Genomic DNA, 20,712 nt, shown 5'->3' on the forward strand with positions numbered 1-20,712 from the left:
TCTTCTTTTTAGATCTAGAAAAAATGGCACACTTTGGTCTCTTATTATTGCTAAGTTGATCCTTTCCCGAAGTATTTCATCTGATGAAGTAAAACCGTATTATAAAAGAAAAGAAAGGTATTCTTATTAATATGCTTCTACTTTGCTATTTACTATAATACTTGGTTACTTTGACCATCTGTGATATAGTGAACAGTATAGTGAATCAGGAAAACAAGGTTTGGGAAGAGAGGAAATTGAATGAAAGGAAATGAGAACAGAAGACTGACAGACTTGAATGGGTTTTGATTGGAGTCATGGTTGTTTTCTGAGACAGGGTCTCACTGTGCAGCCCTAGTTCACCTGGAACTCACTCTGTAGACCAGGCTGGTCTTCAGCTCAGAGGTCTGCCTGCCTCTGCTACTTGAGTGCTGGGATTAACAGATTTTTTTGTTTTGAATGAAACTTCTAATTTGATACTTCATAAAATTTTGTTTATTTCAGAAAAAGAACATTTTATAAACCCGATTTCCTCAGAAATTCTTTGATAGGGAGCTAGAGAGATGACTCATTAGTTAAGAGCAATTGTTGTTCTTGCAGAGGACCTGGGTTCAATTCCTAGCTCCCACCTAGCAGCCAACAACCATCTGTAACTCAGTTCCAGAGGATCTGCACTCTCTTCTGGTCTCTGAAGGCACCAGGCATGCAAATGGTGCGCAGAGACATTTGGGCAAAACATCAGTACACATGAAATAAAATAAAATGAAATGAAATCTTCTGATAACAGTACTTTTGTTTTCAACATACCACCATATTTGTTTTGTGGAATTGGGAGGGAAAAAAATTGCTCCTCTTTTCCTTCCTTCCTTCCTTCCTTCCTTCCTTCCTTCCTTCCTTCCTTCCTTCTCTCTCTTTCCTTCCTTCCTTCCTTCCTTCCTTCCTCCCCCCTCTCTCTTTCTTTCTTTCTTTCTTTCTTTCTTTCTTTCTTTCTTTCTTTCTTTCTTTCTTTCTTTCTTTCTTTCTTTCTTTCTTTCTTTCTTTCTTTCTTTCTTTCTTTTTCTTTCTTTCTGTCTCACTCTCTCTTTCTTTTTGTTTTGGTTTTTTGGTTTTTCGAGACAGGGTTTCTCTGTGTAGCTTTGCACCTTTCCTGGAACTCACTTTGTAGACCAGGCTGGCCTCGAACTCACAGAGATATGCCTACCTCTGCCTCTTGGGTGCTGGGATTAAAGGCGTATGCCAACACTGCCCGACATTTTTTTCTTTCTAGTTTTTCAAGACAGGATTTCTCTGTGTAGCTTTGGAGCCTGTCCTGGAACTCACTCTGTAGCCCAGGCTGGCATCAAACTCACAGAGATCCGCCTGCCTCTGCCTCCCAAGTGATGGGATTAAAGGCATGGGCCACCATCACCCAGCTCTCCCTCCCTCCCTCCCTCCCTCCCTCCCTCCCCCTCCCTCCCTCCTTCCTTCCTTTTCTTTTTTTTTTTTTTTTCATGGCTCCTTTTCTTGGCTTCCCTTCCTTGGCCTCCTGGTCTCACAGCCTCTACTTTTTCCCCCCAGACTCATTTAGTTTTTATTTTATGTGTTTGCTTACATGGATATATGTGCACCATGTGTGTGCCTGGTGCCCATGGAGTGCAGAAGAGGGCATTGGATCCCTTGGAACTAGACTTACAGGTGATTGTAGCCAGCCATGTGGGTGCTGGGAACTGAATTGGGGTCTTCTGTATGAGCAGCAAGTGCTCTTAACCACTGAGCCATCTCTGTAGCCTGTGGTGATATTTTGTTGTACTGGAATAAAACTTGCCTGAAGATCAGAGGACAGAGCCAGCCACACAGCCACAGAGGTCAGGCAGTGGTAGCACATACCTTTAATCCTACTACTTGGGAGGCAGAGATCCACCTGGATCTCTGTGAGTTCAAAGCCACCCTGGACTACATGAGATTAATCCAGTTTAAAAGAGAAATAGCCAGGCAGTGGTGGCATACTCCTTTAATTCCAGTTCTTGGGATCACATACCTTTAAGCCCAGTACTTGGGAATCACATACCTTTAATCCCAGCACTAGGAAGGTTGAGACAGGAAGTGATATGGATGGGCAGAGAAAGGAATATAAGACGGGAGGAGACAGGAATTAGGCCCTTTCAACTGAGGACTCAGAGCCATTCAGTCTGAGGATTCATGGAGACAGGATCTTCTCTTTTCCGCTGAGGAGTTGGCAAGGTGAGAGGTGGCTTTCACCCTGATATCTGCCTCCAGGTTTTTATTATAAGATCATTTAGGGTTTGTGCAACAATAGCCCCTCCTCTTTTCTTACATAAAGACCATTGTATGAAAGTACGTGCCAGAATGCAGTAAATATGTAAGACAAGCAGATTGGGGTGGCTTTCCTGTTGAACTCAACTTTTGGATTAATTAAGTAGAATTCTCTGTGTTCTGGCACTATAGAGTTGTTAACTAAATTTCAGATTTGTTTTGTTTGTTTTTTTGAGATAAGTTTCCCTGTGTAGATCTGGCTATCCTGGAACTTGCTCTATAGACCAGGCTTGCCTCAAACTCACAGAAATCCTCTTGCCTCTGCCTCCTGAGTTCTGGGATTAAATACCACCACCCACATTAAATTTCAGTTTTTTAAATCTTATAAAAAATTGTAAAAAATATAAATCTTATAAAAAAAAGAAATTTTGAGGTAACTTGATTGACTTATAGGAAGTAATACAAAGAATAAAAATAACAATGAATAAGCCTTAATAGTATGTATGCCCTGTTTCACCCATTGGTACTGTTTTACACAGTAAGTTTTGGGTATTTGTTTATTTATTTATTTATTTATTTATTTATTTATTTATTTATTTTTCTTGATGCTAGACATTGATCCCAGGGCTTTGTGAATGCTGGGCAAACACACTACTAGGCTGTATACAGTCCAGCCCACTGGCATAAAATAATAAAAGATAAAAATCATCAGACCCTGGAAAAGTTATATATGCTCATTTCAAAAATGAGAAATAAGCAGAAAAGATAAAAAGCAACAAAATAAAAATAGCCATTTGGAATTACCAATCTAATGGCTTCTTTTATCTGGAGAATTTATGTAGTAGATGTGGGAGTCCAGCTCCACCTTTTGAAGGGTTCTTAGGTGGAGGAGAGATGGATAAGAAAGCTCGTCCTTTATGTAAAGAGGACAGACTAGATAGCTAGCTTGGGGTGGGGTTCTGGATCAATGTCCAACAGCCTCGTCCTTTATTGTAAAGGGCTTTCTGTAATATGCCCAGGGGAGAGGCAAAAGACCTCCCCTTTGCAAGATCATAACACCTGGTAAACACGGCCGTGGCCGAATCACCCATAATGCAGCCCTGCTGGGTAAGCAAGCTCAGATTCTCTGACCCTGAGTAAGTTCTTACTAGATAACCTCTGTGGATTCCCACAAGTAGACTTATTTACCTTTTGAATAGTCTGGATACCAGAATTTTGTGAAATAACTGTAAATATTGAGTGACTATAATTAATATTTTCTCTCTAAACAGTTTCTTCCCTCTAACAGAAGGTAATTTGCATACCATTCAGAGTCTCTGTCCATTTTTGTCTAAAGAAGAAAAGAAAGAATTTAGTGCTCAATGTATACCTGCTTTTTTGGGCTGGACTAAAGAAGACCTTTGCAGTATTAATGGTTAGTTGCTGGGTAATATTTTCATCATTTTAATCTTTCTTTGAGTCTGAAGAAGTTTCTTAATTAATATGTAAAACCAAAGATGCACGTGGCAAAGTATATTTGAGCTCATTGTCTCCGCCTTATCGTTTTGTTACTTGTCAAGTTGGTAGTTGTTAGGATACATACCAGGAAGAGTGACTGTGGCCTCCTTTCTGAACAGAAGTGCTAGAGCTTTGCGAGAAAATTGATGTCCAGAAGTGCCCTATAACCATTTATTTTCCGTCTGTGAGTGTTTTCCATGTACTGAGGTATCTAGGGCTTTCTGCATGATAGAGAAACACTCTACTACTGAGCAGTTATATCCTGAACCTTTCACCTGTATAGCTTTTTAAAGCTACATCTCGTTTCTTCTAGTCAACCAGCGATTGAACATATAAAGGTACAAGAATAGCTTTTGTATTATTTGACCGTTTTTGAACTCTGCACTGTTAGTTCATGTACTTATTGATGTAATAAGCATCTCCTCATGCAGTTTCTGTTGTAGAGAAAACAGACAGCTCATGTTACGTCCTGCTGTAACTGATTGTAATGGAGCCTGTATACTGCAATGGAAATAGCAGGAAGGAGGGGCTTTCCACTGCTCCCCAGTGCCAAGGCAGTTTCATAAAATGGTGTTGAAGGTTCTTGTTTGAACATGTATGATTCTTGGAAAGAGCATTCCTGGACACAGAACCAGAGTGCAGATAGTTGAGTTTAGCTGACATTCATTGAAGGTAAAATTGGGAACAAAAGATGTTGGATAAATCAGAAGGTGGATTTTGAAATGATAGGGTTCCTTAGGAGTGAAGTTAATGAGTTGATTGGTATAACTCACTCACATAACCTTTTTTAGAAGTACTAAGCTGGGTACTGCTCAAGACAGAACTTTCAAAATAGACCTGTGGTTTTTGTTATAATTTAAAATGTAAAATTTTCATTTTGAATTTTACTTCATGAGGTTTGGACATCTTGTAATGTAAAAGCTTACCAGAAGGCATATATGCTTTTTGAGTAAATGTATTAATTATAGAATTCTGTATGTTCTATTGCCTACTTTATTTAACTTTGCACTTGATAACTTTGCCTTTTTTGTTTTTGAAAGTTAAATCAGAAGGCTCCTATATACAAAAATAGGAAAGGCCAGTGTAAAGTTCAGAACCATGCCTTTCCTGTCCTCTTTCGATTCCCTGTTCTGGATTCCATGCTGGGTGGGCATGGAGACACACTTCTGCCCATAGCATGGCTTAGCTCATTTGTGGACTCTTTAGCATAACACCTTTCAAATACAGGTGTTTATTCTGTTAATTTGTTTATTTATAGACAGAGTGTGTTGTGTAGCCCAGGCTTGCCTGGGTGTCAGCATCGACCTGCCTCCACCAGGACTTCACAGGTGGAAGTACTGGATTGCAAGAGTGTGTCTCATGCCAGGCTCAAGCTCTTTTTTTTAGAAGAGTTAGCAGCTTGTGTGATACATTTTCAGCTTTCCAAAGTAGACTTTTCTTTATAGAAGTCGTTTAAAATATATTTTCCTTTTTACTCTGAATTTTACTTTAGGAGCTTTTGGACATCTTGCCATTTTCAATTCTTGCCTGCAAACCAGAAGTGTCGATGACAAACAGCTATTGCATGGTATATTAAAAATTATAATCAGCTGGAAGAAACAGCATGAAGACATTTTTCTTTTCAGTTGGTAGGTAATACTTTATTTCCCCCTATATACAATGTGGACCCAGATTCTGTATTTTGTATTTACAGTTTTTTTGAGTGAACAGAATTTTAGTGGTTATTTAAGGCACCATTTATGCATACCTGGTTTAAAATGGACTATTTTCTAATTGAATGTCTTTACCTTTATCACAGTAATCTGTCAGAAGCAAGTCCAGAGGTACTTGGTCTAAACATAGAAATCATGAGGTTCCTTTCCTTGTTTCTCAAGTACTGCTCCTACCCTCTGGCGGAGAGTGAATGGGACTTCGTCATGTGTTCCATGTTGTCGTGGCTGGAGGTAAATCAACCTGTGTGTCATCACCTCTGGTGGGTCTTTGTGCACACCTGTAGATCCTTAAGTCATGACTGTTATTAGTTCTTTGTGAAGAAAACATTGAAAATACTTTGTAGCTGTTCCTGAACTAGGCACTGCTAGGCAGGCCAGAAAAAGAATAGTGTTTCCTGAATCCCAGGTGGTCGTTCTCCAATTTGCATTTAAAATTTTCAATTAGCTTGTTTTCATTTACTATTTGCAACACAGCCTTTTCAGGTTCAGTTTCATCATGGCAAGTTTTCTGTTTGTTTGTTTGTTTGTTTGTTTGTTTTTTTGAGACAAGGTTTCTCTGTGTATCCCTAGCTGTCCTAGAACTCACTCTGTAGACCAGCCTGGCCTGGAACTCAGAGACTGGCCTGACTCTGACTCCTAAATGCTGAGATTAAAGGCATATGCCAGCACCACACAACTGGATGTGATTATTTTTAAAGGATGCTATGAAGTATGAGCAAAGTAATTTATGAAAAATAAACATTTATAAATTTTATAAAATTGTTTTAATATTTTATAAATTTTAAGTAATGTTTTATATTTTATAAATTATTTATAATTATAATTAATAAATATTATAAATTGTTTACATTTTATACATTTTATAAAATTTCATAAAATTTATGGAAGATAAAAAATTGAGCAAGGAATTAGTGTTCCTTTCATGACCCAAAACAACTAGAAAAATAGTAACTTGTGAAGTCTGAGACAGCAAGTCAGTTAGAGCTGATGTGGTCTGAGTCTGCTTTGCCTGGTTACCAGCTATGTGAGTTAGGGTTTTAGCTCCCATTTCATCCTGCATTCCTTTATTTTATGATAGCTTATGTTCGACTTGTAGAGCTCCAAAGCATGTGTACTTAATGTGTACTTGGCAAATGCAAATATTGTTTTCTTACATACTTTACAAATTTAAAAGTTTATTTCTTAATAAATTATTCACTGATAATTATTAATTTCCTGATATTTAATTTTGAAAGCTGTTTTGATATTAGCATACATAAATTTCTTTTGAACTATGTACTTCAACAACTGCCTTTTCTTCTTTCTCCTCCTCTTCTTTCTTCTCTTCCTCTGATTCAGAATGATGAAGATGTTCTCCATCCTGTCTTGTTTGTGGTATTCTGGTAGCAGCCTGCTTATCTATTTCATTTCTGTTGTTTCCTTAGACAACCAGTGAGAATCAGGCATTGTATTCTGTTCCGCTTGTGCAACTGTTTGCCTGTGTCAGCTTTGATCTGGCCTGTGATCTCAGTGCCTTTTTTGATTCAGTAACTCCAGATACTGTTGGCAATCTTCCTGTGAATCTAATCAGTGAGTGGAAAGAATTTTTTTCTAAAGGCATCCACAGTTTGCTATTACCTCTTTTGGTGACTGCTATAGGTAAGTACAAAGGGGCTAATGATACTTATCAAAGTGACTGTTGAGTTTAAATAAGCTTCATTTCTTAGAGGCAGTTTCCATGCTGATGCTTCATGGTGCAGACACAGGGAAAGATGACTTGGTATCTGATCACCATTGCAAGTTATGATATATAACTGAACAGAATACAAGACTAGAACCCCTCTAGAGAACCGTTGCTTTTTAAAAAGCATGCAGTTGAGGCCATTATAACAGTTGAGGGTAACGAAAACACATAATCAGTTTGTTTCCAGTCAGGACTTTATTAAAGGTTATATCTAGTTTTCATAAATGACGTTTGATTTGATCAGCGCACTTATGTTACTTTCTTTGAGATGTACGTATTTCTTCATTTTGATATCAGGAGAAAACAAAGACCTGTCTGAAACATCCTTTCAGAACGCAATGCTGAAGCCCATGTGTGAAACGTTAACATACATGTCAAAGGACCAGCTGCTGAGTCACAAGCTCCCTGTGAGATTGGTCCCTGGCCAGAAAACAAACTTGCCAGAGCACCTCCAGACTCTGCTGAATACTTTGACCCCACTACTTCTCTTCAGAGCCAGACCTGTGCAAATCGCTGCGTATCACATGCTCTACAAGTAAGACAGCTTCAACTGAAGGAGTACTTTAGTCTCTAAAACATGATGCCTGTTGAATTTGTTTGTCTTTAGTCACTGAGCCACTGGTCCAGCCTCTTGTTTGTCTTCAATCTTTAAAACAATTAAACGAGAAATGAAAGGAGACGGGAGAGTAATAGGGAGGACAGGTTTTTGCCTTGATCATTTTTGTCCCTGTGTAATTCATATTTAGATAATCTTGGCCATAAGTAGTTAGTTTGGAAAAGAATTATTAAAAGATAAACTCTACCTAGTTTGTCTTGTTGGCCTAAAGCACAAGTTAACACTAGACAGCTTGTTATAAAGTGTTTAAAAATGGTCTTCTGCTTCTCAGACTGATGCCTGAATTCCCGAAGTATGATCAGGATAATCTGAAGTCGTATGGAGATGAAGAGGAAGAACCTGCCTTGTAAGGCTTTTGGGCTTGGTTGCTTTCCTTTCACTTTTTTTTGAGTATGTGTTTGCTGTGTGCTGGGTTTTGTGTGTGTGGGGTTACAGGGCAAAGTCGGGTGATGGTCCTCCCTTTCCTCTTGTCTCGGATGGTCTTGTTTGTTGCTGCAGTTTGCCCAGTTGGCCACTAGCCACTGGGGACTCTCCTGTCTCTACCTCCTATCTTGCCCTATGAGGGCTGGGACTAAAGAAATGTGCTGCCACCTCAAGCTTTTCATGAGCTTTGGGGATCCAAATTCAGGCCCCTAAGCTTGTACAGTAAGTGCTTTACCCACTAAATCACCCCAATCCCACTTTCCTTTAATAATCTGGCTTGCTAGATTCTTAGAAAGAAATGCAGAAAAACTCTGACTTCAGCCTGGTGGTGGTGGCGCACACCTTTAATCCCAGCACTCGGGAGGCAGAGCCAGGCGGATCTTTGTGAGTTCAAGGCCAGCCTGGTCTATAGAGTGAGTTCCAGGACAGGCTCCAAAGCTACACAGAGAAACCCTGTCTCGAAAAACCAAAACAAAAACAAAAAAACAAACAAACAAACCTCTGACTTTAGAATTTGTACTAATTTTGTACTGTATGCATACCCTTTGGAATTTCCATAAGGCAGATGAAATCCAAAGTTCATGTTAACTATTTTTTCTTTCTTTTTTTTTTTTTTTTAAATAATTTTACATGTATGGGTGTTTTGTATATCAGTGCACCACATGTGTGCCTGCTGCCCTTGGAGGCCAGAAGAGTGCAGCTTATTCCTTGGAACTGAAGTTAATAGATGATTGTGAGTTGACATGTGGATACTAGGAATCAAACCTCAGTCTTCTGCAATAGCATACAGTGCTCTTAACTATTGAGCCACATCCCCAGGCCCCATATTTTCTTGTTTAATTGCTCCTGAATCGTATTTCAGTGTGCTGCTGTTCATAACAACTTTGTTTGGGCATGCGGTAGCTGTGGGAATAGTGAGGTAGTTCAGGTATCCACTGAGCCCTGCTTTGTACACAGAATGTGAGTGCAGAAGGATAAGTACAGTGTATAGTAAGCACCTTGTTTTTGCTAATATTTCTTTACACTGTGTGAAGATGTGCTGTTACTGAATGATCAATAGCTAGGCAGGAGAGAAGAGGCGGGACTTTGGGGGAGAGAGGAACTCTGGGAAGAAAAAAGGTAGGGAGACACCAGCGAGACACTGAAGAAGTCAGACCTACAGTACCGAGGAGAGGTAACTGAGCCATGTGGCAGAATGTAGATTAATAGAAACAGGTTTATTTAATTTATAAGAAAAGTCAGGAAAAAGCCTAAGCTATAGGCCAAGTTTTCATAATTAATAATAAGTCTCCATGTCATTATTTGTGAGCTGGTGGCCCAAAGGAAAGTCTGACTCCAAAGGGACTTACAATTAGTGGTTGCGGCTGCTCTGTAGTAGACTGTATAACAGTGTGACAGGTGCTAAGAAACAGGACAGACAGCTTGCTAGTGTTGCAGTGGGACACAGAAGAAACCCTGGGCAGACACCGAGGTGTGACTGTTGAAGATGTCCATGGGAAATGTTGAGGGTGCGTCGCTATTGTATTCAGTTATTCAGCAAGCCCTGTGAGAGAAAGAACTTCTTCTGTTCCCTGTTCATTTCCGGCATCACTCAGAATGCTTCCCGGATTATAGCAAACTCACAGTTAGATCTCATTTGTTCAGAGAGAGTTGAACACTGTGTACAAAGCAGGGGGGTATAGTGGAAGAGACTGGAATGGTAGTTAAGGAGCAGGACCAGAGATGGCCTTAGAAACAGCATTATCCAGCTAGGGAACTGGGTCAGTTAGCAAGAGCCCTTTCTGAGAAGCATGAGCACCCCAGTTGGAATCCCCAGTACCTATGTAAGAGGCAGGCATGGCCAGATGTGCCTGTTACCCCCGGATTGGGGTAGGGGGTCAGAGACAGGCAGGTGCCCAGGGCTTGCTGCCAGCCAGAGTAGACTAAACAGTGAGTGTTGAGTGTTGAGTTCAGGGAGAAGACCTTGTCTGAAGGTATAAGCTGAAAAGTGATAAAGGAAGAAACCTGATGTCCTCTTCTGGCCTCCGCATGCATATATGACCTGGGCAAACACATACATGCATCGCCACTCCCAGCCTGTGCAGATGAAATCATTAAGGATTTAGGACATCATTTGCTAGGACATGGCATGGCACCAGCTGATCTGACATGAGGTAAAGCATAAATTGCAGAAAGAAGCAAGCTGAGGTGGACCGTTCCGGAAGTTAGATTAACAGTACTGGGTGGCAGTATGGAAAGTGATTTCAGACCTGATGTTTGCAAGACAGCAGTGACAAGGATAGCAAGGCTTGGTCTGTGATTCGGCAGAAGCTCGGAGAAAGCCTCGTTCAGGAGTGAGCAACAGGAAGCCAGCAGGGGAAAACCAGCACAAAGATGAAAGAACCAGGTTGGAGTGCTGGGATAGAGGAGAGTCTGAAAGCCAGGGAGGAGTTCACTTTTTAAGACTCCCGAGTACTGAGTTAGGTGATCCAGTAAAGAAAATGAGCTACACTGTGAATTAATGTGAATGTGAAGCTTCTCAGAAGAGAGATGCTCTGATTAAAATGAAAAGGGTTGGATAAATTGTGATGGTCTTTTTGACATGGTCTGATTGCAAAGTGAGCAGACAGTAAGAACCGCAGTGGGCAGTAAGGCGAAGCTCGGTGCCTCCTCCTTCCCTTGGTAAGACATGAAGCCTAGATTCCCTGGTCCATTTCTACCTGAACCACGTGCTTCTCTGGCCATGTGACTTGTTTTCTTATACAACAGAAAGTTGGGTAGGAGTTTTCTACAACTGTGTTCAGGTGTTGACATCTTTTTGGAAAATAGGGGAAATTTTCTTTTTTTAATGCTTGAAGTTTTTAAGTAGTTTTAATTTGTTGAGTGACAAGTAAATGGTACTGTGTGATCGTTGTCTCCCAGGTCACCACCGGCAGCACTGATGTCTCTTCTTAGCACTCAAGAGGAACTGCTAGAGAGCGTCCTGGGCTGTGTTCCTGTGGGGCAGATAGTTTCCATTAAGCCACTGAGCGAGGATTTCTGCTATGTTCTGGGATACCTCCTCACTTGGAAATTAATACTTACTTTCTTCAAGGCTGCTTCATCTCAGGTAAATCAACACAGGTCATCTTGGGGTGGTGGGGCGCTATGGAATAAACCAAGTGACAACTTTGGACTGTTGTGCTCTAATTTGTTTCTCAAAGGACCTTCTTCCTTCCTGTCTTTTTGACTCAAAGTGGGGATGCCCTACATTTTAATCTTACCGCTCTAGTTAAGGTTCATATACCAGCTGTCAAGATTGTCACTATTTTTTTTTAATATTTATTTTATGTGTGTACGTGTTTTGCCTGTATGTATGTCTGTAAGGGTGTAAAGGTATGTATTCCCTGGAGCTGGAGTTACAGGCAGTTGTGAGCGGCCATGTGGGTGCTGGGAACTGAATCTGGGTCCTCTGGAAGAGCAGCCGGTACTGGGAACTGCTGAGCCCCCTGTTGCTCCTTTCTTACTCTTCCAAATGCATGCCTTTTCCCCCAGAGTGAATCTTGGAAATGGGTCTGGGCCGCTTTTTCCCCTAACAGAATGTAATCAACTAATTTCTGTACTTTAGGGAAAGATCTTACCATGATTTGACTTCGTGCTAGCGGTGATTTTAGAGAATTGGAATTAGGTCTTGCTGTTTTTGGAAGCCCCCATCCGTTTTGTTTTGTTTTTCAAGACAGGGTTTCTCTGTGTAGCCCTGGCTGTCCTGGAACTCACTACTTTGGAGATCAGACTGGCCTCGAACTCACAGAGCTCTGTCTGCCTCTGCCTCCTGAGTGCTGGGATTAAAGATGTGCTGCTGTGGATATCGCTCTATATAAATAAAGCACTGATTGGCCAGTGACCAGGCAGGAAGTATAGGCGGGACAAGGAGAGAGGAGAATTGAGGAAGGAGGAAGGAAAGAGAGACTGCCTGGAGCCTCTGCCAGGACAAGGAAGATGTAAAGTACCGGTAAGCCACGAGCCACGTGGCAAGGTATAGATTAATAGAAATGGGCTGAATATAAGAGTGAGAGCTAGACATTGATAGGCCTGAGCTAATGGCCAAGCAGTTTAAATAATGTAAGCATCTGTGTGTTTATTTTATAAGTGGGCTCCGGGACTGGTGGGAGCTGGAGAGAAATTCTCCAGCAACAGTGTGCCACCACCGCCCGACTTGGAAGCCACCCTTGCTAGAGAGACTCAGTTGCTACATCACTGAGAACCAGTGCTCTGAGGGCGGGCTTCGGAAGACTACCCAGTGCCCTGAGCTGCATTGCCTCCCTGTCCAAATCCGTGTTCAAACTTTAACCCCGTGAAATAGCCTAACAATAGCCAGTTACTGCCATGGCCACTAGATGTCTCTGTTACTTCACATTTCAGAAGAAAGAGCACAGTCTTTCACACACCCCGTCTCCTGCCCTCTGCCTGTGTCATACTCTTTCTTTCTTTCATTTTTCAGATGGAATCTTGTTGTGTAATCCAGACTGGACTTGAACTCAAATCTGCTGCCTCAGCCTCCCCAATTCTAGCATAATAGGTGTGTGCTATCTTATACGATTTTTTAAAAAATTATTTATTTTTATTTTCTGTGCACCGGTGTTTTGCCTGCATATATGTCTGTGTAAAGGTGTCAGATCCCCTGGAACTGGAGTTACAGACAGTTGTGAACTGCCATGTGGGTGCTGGGAATTGAACCCAAGTCCCCTGGAAGAGCAGCCAGTGCTCTTAACTACTGAGCCATCTCTCCAGCCGGAGATTTTATCTTTTATTTCTTCAGAAATACTCACACTTTATTTAAAGATAAGCAGACAACCCCCCCCTCTTGTCAGTTTTGAGACATGGCCTTTACGGAGTGGTGGGATTACAGGTGTCACTCTCATCCGGTGTCAGGCTGTGTAATCACTTTGGGGAGTATCTTCTGCCACAGTCAGAACAGTTGAAGACATCTTGTCTAAAGTGGATGTAACTGTTTCTGACATTCTTTTATGAATTCTTAAATTATACTTTGTTGTTGCTTATACCCATGCCTTGGTACAAATATATTAGTGTGTACACTTTTTTTTGGTGTTTTGTTTTGTCTTCTGAGACAGGGTTTCTCTGTGTAGCTCTGGCTGTCCTGGAGCTTGTTTTGGAGACCAGGCTGGCCTCAGACTCAGAGATTTGCCTGTCTCCACCTCCAGGGTGCTGGGATTAAAAGTGTACACCACTGCAGCCCAGCCAAGTTTGTACATTCTTATGTTTGTGTATTTTAGGGGCAATCACACCAGGGTCAACATTGATCTAATTGCTAAACAGACTATTTTATTTCTCATCAGGCCTGTTTTTAGGTTTAGTACTTTTGTTGATGCTGTATTTTAAGAGTCTCTTGTGGAACTTTTAGATTTGTTCCTAAAGTATTATTGATGTCCAAAAAAATGACAGCAAATTTGGAGTTTGGTGTATATGAAATTTGTTTCCCCCTGCCATCTCCCAGACAGGGTTCCTTTGTGTATCCCTGGAGGCTGTCCTCATTCTCTAGCCCAGGCTGGCCTCTAACTCACAGAGATCCGCCTGCCTCTGTCTGCTGAGTGCTGGGATTGAAGGCTGCGCCACCACTATCTGGGGAAATTTGTCATCTTAAAGTCACTGTGTTCCTTATATCAGGAAGGAGGACATGAGCCATGGTTTTGATTCTTAAGATAGAGGCAGGAACTTGAGATTGTACAGAAGCTTTTCTTGTTAAGACAAGGTCTTCTTTGCTGCTGTGGCCTAGAACTTACAAGATCTGCCTGCCTAGCCGGGGCGGTGGTGGCGCACGCCTTTAATCCCAGCACTCCGGAGGCAGAGCCAGGCGGATCTCTGTGAGTTCCAGGCCAGCCTGGTCTACGGAGCGAGATCCAGGAAAGGCACAAAGCTACACAGAGAAACCCTGTCTCAAAAAAAGGGGGTGGTGGTGGAGAGATGGCTCAGAGGTTAAGAGCACCGACTGTTCCTTCAGAAGTCCTGAGTTCAATTCCCAGCAACCATCTGTAATGAGATCTGGCACTCTCTTCTGTGTATAAAATAAATAAATAAGTAAGTAAGTAAGTAAGTAAGTAAATAAATAAATAAATAAATAAATCTTAAAAAAAAGATCTGCTTGCCTGTCTTGAAAATGCTGGGATTAAAGGCATGTACCATGGGCCCAGCAACAGCAGCATTTTTTTTTCTCTTTTTGAAAATAATTTTTTTTCATACAATATATTCTGATTATGGTTTCCCCTCCCCTACTACTTCCAATTCTTCCCCACATCCCCTCCCATCCAATCCACACCCTTTCTGTTTTTCCTTAGAAAACAAACTGGCATCTAAGGAATAATAAATAAAATAAGACAGATCAAAATAAGAATTGGACAAAACAACCAAGAAAGAAAAAGCACGAGGTGCGCACGCTTTAATCCAGCATCAGCAGAGGCAGGCGATCCCGTGAGTCGAGCCACCTGTCTCCAAGTGAGTCAGAAAGGCGCAAACTACAAGAAAATGTCGAAAAAAAAAAAAAAAAAAAAAAAAAAAAAAAAAAAAAAAAAAAAAAAAAAAAAAAAAAAAAAAAAACAAACACACACACACACACACACACATACACATACACATTCACACATAAAAACTGAAATCTGGAACCCGTAATATATACACAAAGGACCTGTAAGGTAGGAAACAGACAACAACATAGTGCCCTGACTTAACATTATGAGACAAAAAACAAAAACAGAAAAACAAAAGCTCCAAAGATGCCATTGAATTCGTTTCTGTTGGTCATCTACTGCTGTCATGGGACCTACCCTTCAGAGTAGTTTGTTTCCTCAGTGGGCCTGATGCTGTGAAGTGTGTGGCACAAAGAAAGGCATCATGATGGAACTGTTACAGAAACCAAAGCAGTAATGATGTGGAAAGCACAGGCTGGGTTATTGAGAGACAAGTAGTTACGAAACATGAGTATCACACAGAGTTCTGGGGGTACTCCAGGGTGCCAGATTTTCCTAATTTTAAGAGGGACTAAAATCCTTATTTTTTTTAATAGAATTTCCTGTGTGGTGGTGAAACAATTGTGAAGACATTTTGGATTACTCATTCGTGTGTTCTATTCTAAAAGAATGCTATATTATTTGGTATAAAGTTAACCTTGAGAATGAGATTAGTTTTACTCAGGAATTTGCAAGATTAAAGACTGTGGTGTGGAAGGTTGTGTGGGAGGGTGTAGTTGGTCATCTGTGGGGAATAGCAACTACATATTCTTGGCTCAAATAGAGCCTGCAAACCAATTTGGCTGTATTATTGATGGGGAGATGACTTGAGAAAAATATTAGAAACATATATCTATTATAAGGAGGGGCACTGCTGGTTGATGAGTAAAAGTGCAGTGAGTGCCATGTCCTGTAGGCATTTGGGAAATAAAGATGTGCGTAGCATGTATAGGAGTCTTCCTGTAACGGAGCTATCAGTCACTCCCTCTGACACTCTCTCTGCCTTGTCAGTGTTGGAGATGAGTCTACCATCTCAGTGCATGTTAGTGCTCTGCCACTGAACTGTATCACTAGCTCTTCCTTCTAATTCCAAGTGTTGAAATAGGTTGTATGGTATCATTGCATAGTCTCTTATAGTTTGATTTGTCTTTTGTCTTGGCTCAGTTGAGTTTACTAATACATTCTTTGCTTTCCTCCAGCTTCGTGCTCTGTATTCAATGTATCTTCGGAAAACTAAGAGCTTGAATAAATTACTCTATCATCTGTTCAGACTTATGCCAGAAAACCCTACTTATGGAGAGACAGCTATTGAGGTATCCAATAAGGACCCCAAAACATTCTTCACCGAGGAGCTTCAGCTGAGTATTAGAGGTCAGTGGTCTACATGGGTGCATGCTTCTTAGCTACTTGACTGAGACCACATTGTATTAAACTTCCTAGAGGTATGGAGGATAAACCCCACATGGAAGTCTTACCTATGGGGGTGCTGAAATGCAGTATTTTCTAAAATTTATCTGATAGGACAAATTGCTAGATCTTATGAATAAGTTAATAAAGAATTTTATTTGTTTTTGAAGCTTAGTATTCTATACGAGTTTTTTGTTTTGTTTTTGTTTGTTTGTTATTTTGTTTTTTGAGATAGGGTCTTACTGTGACCCTTGCTAGCCTGGAATTCTGTAGGCCAGGATGGCATCGAACTCATAGAGATCTGGGATTAAAAATAAGTTTGAAGCTGGGCAGTGGTGGCACACACCTTTAATCCCAGCACTCGGGAGGCAGAGCCAGGCAGATCTCTGTGAGTTCGAGGCCAGCCTGGGCTACAGAGTGAATTCCAGGAAAGGTGCAAAGCTACAAAGAGAAACCCTGTCTCAAAAAAACAAAACAAAACAAAAAAAAGTTTGAAGTTTGTGTTCACCTGGAAACTCACGTTTTAGTTGAGGAGACAGATATGGAGTGCACCTGGCTGTGTTGTCGTATTATAAACTTATCTGAGGATGCATCATGTGGTGTGAAGTTTGGGGTGCTCCTTTTTTTTTTTTTTGAACGTTTTTAGGCTTATTTTTATTTTATAGATATGTTTTGTATCTGCACTACATTTCTGCCCACAGAGGCCAGAAGAGGGTGTCTGTTCCCTAGAATTAGAATTACAGACAGTTGTGCACTGCCATGTGCATGCTGGGAATCTAGTTCCTCTGCATGCGCAACAAATGTTCTTAACCATTAAGCCATCTGTTCAGATCCTGGGATCTTTTTGTTTGTTTGTTTGTTTTGCTTTTGTTTTTGAAGACAGGGTTTCTCTGTGTAGCCCTGGCTGTTCTGTAACTTGCTTTGTCGACCAGGCTGGCCTTGAACTCAGAGATCTGCCTGTCTCTGCCTCCTGAGTGCTGGGAGTAAAGATATACACCACCACTGCCCAGCTGCAACTTTTGTAATAAAAACAAAAAACAACAACAACCTTAAATGTTCCTTTTTTTGAAAAATACTTGTCCCATTTCATTTATGGTCTTTTGTGTGAAACATAGGATATTATTTCTAGACTTTTCTGTGTCAGTGGGATTTTCACTCCTATGTCTTGTTGTTGTGGTTCCATTTGAGTGTGTAGAAGGATGCTGATACTGTGAGTTGGGGTCGTTCTCTGTTTTATGAGCTACTACACTATTTTTGAGTAAGGATGGTGGCTTTCTAAGGACTCTATTGTTAGTCTGCTCTTCTAGGTGAGAAGTACATATCACTGACTTGGAATTTGTTTTTTCCTCAGAAACAGCAACTCTTCCATACCATATTCCACACTTAGCATGTTCAGTCTATCATATGACTTTAAAAGACTTGCCTGCCATGGTTCGGCTGTGGTGGAATAGCAGTGAGAAGCGCGTTTTCAATATTGTAGATAGATTTACAAGCAAGTATGTCAGCAATGTTCTTTCTTTTCAAGAAATATCTTCTGTACAAACAAGTACACAGCTGTTCAGTGGCATGACGGTTAGTATTGTCTTAACTTTTTCCAGAAAACAAATACCTTTGATTGCTTATGTCGTCACACTTGTAACCATTTGATTCAGAATTTATAGAAAACTGTCTACCTTATTTTCTGGTTCATCTGTGCCAAGAAAGATATAGTAGGCATCCAGCTGATACGTAATACTCTGGGTGCCTTTTGACTGTTCAGCAGTGCTTTGTTGTGTTAAAACCTACAAAGGTTAGGTACTGTCTATGAGTAGTCAGTTGTAAGACAAACTATACATGTCATAAAGGGACTGTAAAGCATGCTAAAGTCTTTTATTTTTGAGAGAGGGTCTCACTTGTAGCCTTGGTTCACCAGAAACACACTACATATATGAGTCTAGATCACAGACATCCATCTGCCTCTGCCTTTAGAGTGATGGGATTAACAGCATGAACCATCACACTCTGCCACATGCCAGGCTCTTAAACCTACTTTTCAAATGCCTGGTGTCAGATAAATGATGTGTTGATCTCCTTTACCTTCCTAGGTAGTCGTCAGCTATTAGTTGATTTAACAAATGTTTGGATTTTTGAATAACAGGAAGCTATTTGGTAAAGAAAAAATACCTTTCTTGTATTGTAGGTTAAAGCGCGAGCTACCACCCGAGAAGTGATGGCTACTTACACCATCGAAGACATAGTCATTGAACTTATAATCCAGTTGCCTTCCAATTATCCGCTGGGTTCCATAACGGTGGAGAGCGGGAAAAGAATCGGGGTGGCTGTGCAGCAGTGGCGCAACTGGATGCTGCAGCTAAGCACTTACCTCACCCACCAGGTTTGTCTCTGCGGACACTCACGCTCGCTCGCCTTCCAGACCCAGGTGTTGCAAAGAGCAGCGGAACACACAGTATAACCTCTGCTTACGTGACAAACACATTGCTAAATGACCTGAAGCTCCCTCCATCCCTGCTTGAAGTTTCAAATCTCTGGTGAATGTTCTGTTGTTCGGCAGGGACAGGCTTTATTCCCGACACTGACTGCAGAAGGTGGAGAACTTGGGGGACTCCTGAGAGGGACGAGGTTGATGAGTGCTGCTTTCTCAGTAGCTTTTCCCCCTGCATTTCAACTTGAGCTTAAACAATCAAATCTCCAGTTTTGTTTGTATGTTGTAAAGTATATATTTTAAGTACTTTACAATAGAGGAAATTATTTTAAAGCAAATTTACATTCCATTATTGTAAGTCAGTTGAGGTCAGATGGTGTCATCACTGTCAGTTGAAAATTAGAAAAGCTGTTCTGAATGACTTAATTTCACTAGAGAAGCTGAGAGCATATCCCTTAGAGGATTGGTTCAGAAGGCTTTAAAGTCTTTTTCTGTTATTTTTTTTTAAGAATATCTTTTATCTTTTCCAGTTTCCTACATATATACACTGTACACTGTACGCTGGGCATACCTACTCTCTGTTTCCCTCCCCGACTCCCTGCCCCTGCCCCCTCAGCTCATCTCCCTTCATCTTCCCTCTTTCCTGTCATAGTGGTCCCATCCCCGCAGAGGCCAGTTAACGCTGCCTGCCGTACTTCCTGTGGACTGGTCTTGTTGGCCTGGCCTTGTGCAGGTGGCCACAGCTGCAGTACAGTTTCTGAGTGCGGAGGCCATGCCTGTCCCGAAGACAGCACCCTCACAGCCTCTGGGGCTTACACTCTTCCTGCTCCCTCTTCCGAGATGGTTCCCACGCTCTGAGTGCTTGATTCCGATGCCTCATTTGGGGTTCAGCGTTCAAATGTCATCTATCCTCTCAGCATTTGACCAGTCAGGAGTCTCTATATTGCTGCCCACTTGAGAGAGAGCATCACTTATCTGTGGGTTTGAAACTTCAGTGTTTAGAAGGAAGTTTAAAAACATGCTTGTCATTTAGCAGAACAAAAGTAATAGGGCTGTGGGCTTTTGATGAGGGATTCCCTCCTGGGCAGCAGGCCTCAGCGCCAGGGGAAAGCCGTTGTTATCCAACAGTCTCGTCTCTGTTGCACCAGCAGACAGCACATCTTGTCTGGAAAGTCTGCACTGTAGCAGAGTTCAGTCAGGGTAAGACAGCTGATGTCCTTTCTCCCTCAGTGGTCTACACAGCACCTTCTGGCACGGGGAAGTTCTAGTTTGATTTCTCTATGTTCGACCACCAGAGTGTGTTAGGTCTTATTATCTAGTTCTGGTGGGCAGCTGGGGTAATGGTAAGAGCCTTTGTTGTTTGGGGGCCTCTGGTACCTTGCTAAGGAGCCATTCATGCAAAGGTGGCATTACGTTAAGATTTTTTAAAAATTACTTTTTTTTTTTTAAAGAGAATACTGTGTCTGGGTGGCGGTAGAGGTAGGTGGATAAAGAGAATACAGTGTCTGGGTGGGGGTAGAGGTAGGTAGATAAAGAGAATAGTGTCTGGGTGGGGTAGAGGTAGGTGGAGGCAGATCTGAGTGGAGATGGGGAGGAGCTGGTAGATATGGTAGATATGTTCAAAATACATTGTATGAAATTCTCAGAGATTAATAAAAAGCCTAAATAAATAAATATGTAGATTTACATAAATATATACTTCAGTGATGTTACAAGGTACGGTTTCTGTAAGGGTTTCCCACACTCCCTTAGCTCCCTCACTTCCAAACGTGCCCTTCTGTGCCCCTGCCTGAATCTCACTTAAACTTTTAACCCCAGTATTTCTGGTAAAAACTGGGAAAAATTACATTTTTTCCTAAAAATTCAAAGATGATTTCAAACAACATTTAGGAAAGTTAGGAGATAATATAACCAACCATATTCTCCTTTCAGAATTAAATTTCAGCCTTGAAATTTGTGGGATTGAATAAAAGTAACATTTGGAGGCCTTCAGTGTGTAGTGACTTTCTTTCCTCTTGACTTACAGAATGGAAGTATTATGGAAGGCTTAGCATTATGGAAGAATAATGTAGACAAACGTTTTGAGGGTGTTGAAGATTGTATGATCTGCTTCTCAGTTATTCATGGTTTCAACTATTCTCTTCCCAAAAAAGCCTGTAGAACATGCAAGAAAAAGTTCCACTCAGCCTGCTTGGTAAGGC

At 41.2% G+C, this 20,712-nt stretch overlaps 1 protein-coding gene across 1 annotated transcript in view; it reads left to right on the forward strand.

The window, feature by feature from the left end:
* Window positions 1-20,712, forward strand: part of Ltn1 (listerin E3 ubiquitin protein ligase 1) — a 56,032-nt gene that overhangs the window by 32,198 nt on the left and 3,122 nt on the right. The window contains exons 18-29 of the mRNA XM_028875965.2: window positions 13-117; window positions 3,504-3,646; window positions 5,222-5,357; window positions 5,528-5,672; window positions 6,866-7,079; window positions 7,462-7,699; window positions 8,052-8,126; window positions 11,105-11,291; window positions 15,882-16,053; window positions 17,441-17,661; window positions 18,269-18,463; window positions 20,538-20,705. Of these exons, the coding sequence (XP_028731798.1) occupies window positions 13-117; window positions 3,504-3,646; window positions 5,222-5,357; window positions 5,528-5,672; window positions 6,866-7,079; window positions 7,462-7,699; window positions 8,052-8,126; window positions 11,105-11,291; window positions 15,882-16,053; window positions 17,441-17,661; window positions 18,269-18,463; window positions 20,538-20,705 (1,999 nt within the window). The remainder of the gene's footprint in view (window positions 1-12; window positions 118-3,503; window positions 3,647-5,221; window positions 5,358-5,527; window positions 5,673-6,865; window positions 7,080-7,461; window positions 7,700-8,051; window positions 8,127-11,104; window positions 11,292-15,881; window positions 16,054-17,440; window positions 17,662-18,268; window positions 18,464-20,537; window positions 20,706-20,712) is intronic.

This window comes from Peromyscus leucopus, chromosome 12 (assembly GCF_004664715.2).
Source record: "Peromyscus leucopus breed LL Stock chromosome 12, UCI_PerLeu_2.1, whole genome shotgun sequence".
NCBI lineage: Eukaryota > Metazoa > Chordata > Mammalia > Rodentia > Cricetidae > Peromyscus > Peromyscus leucopus.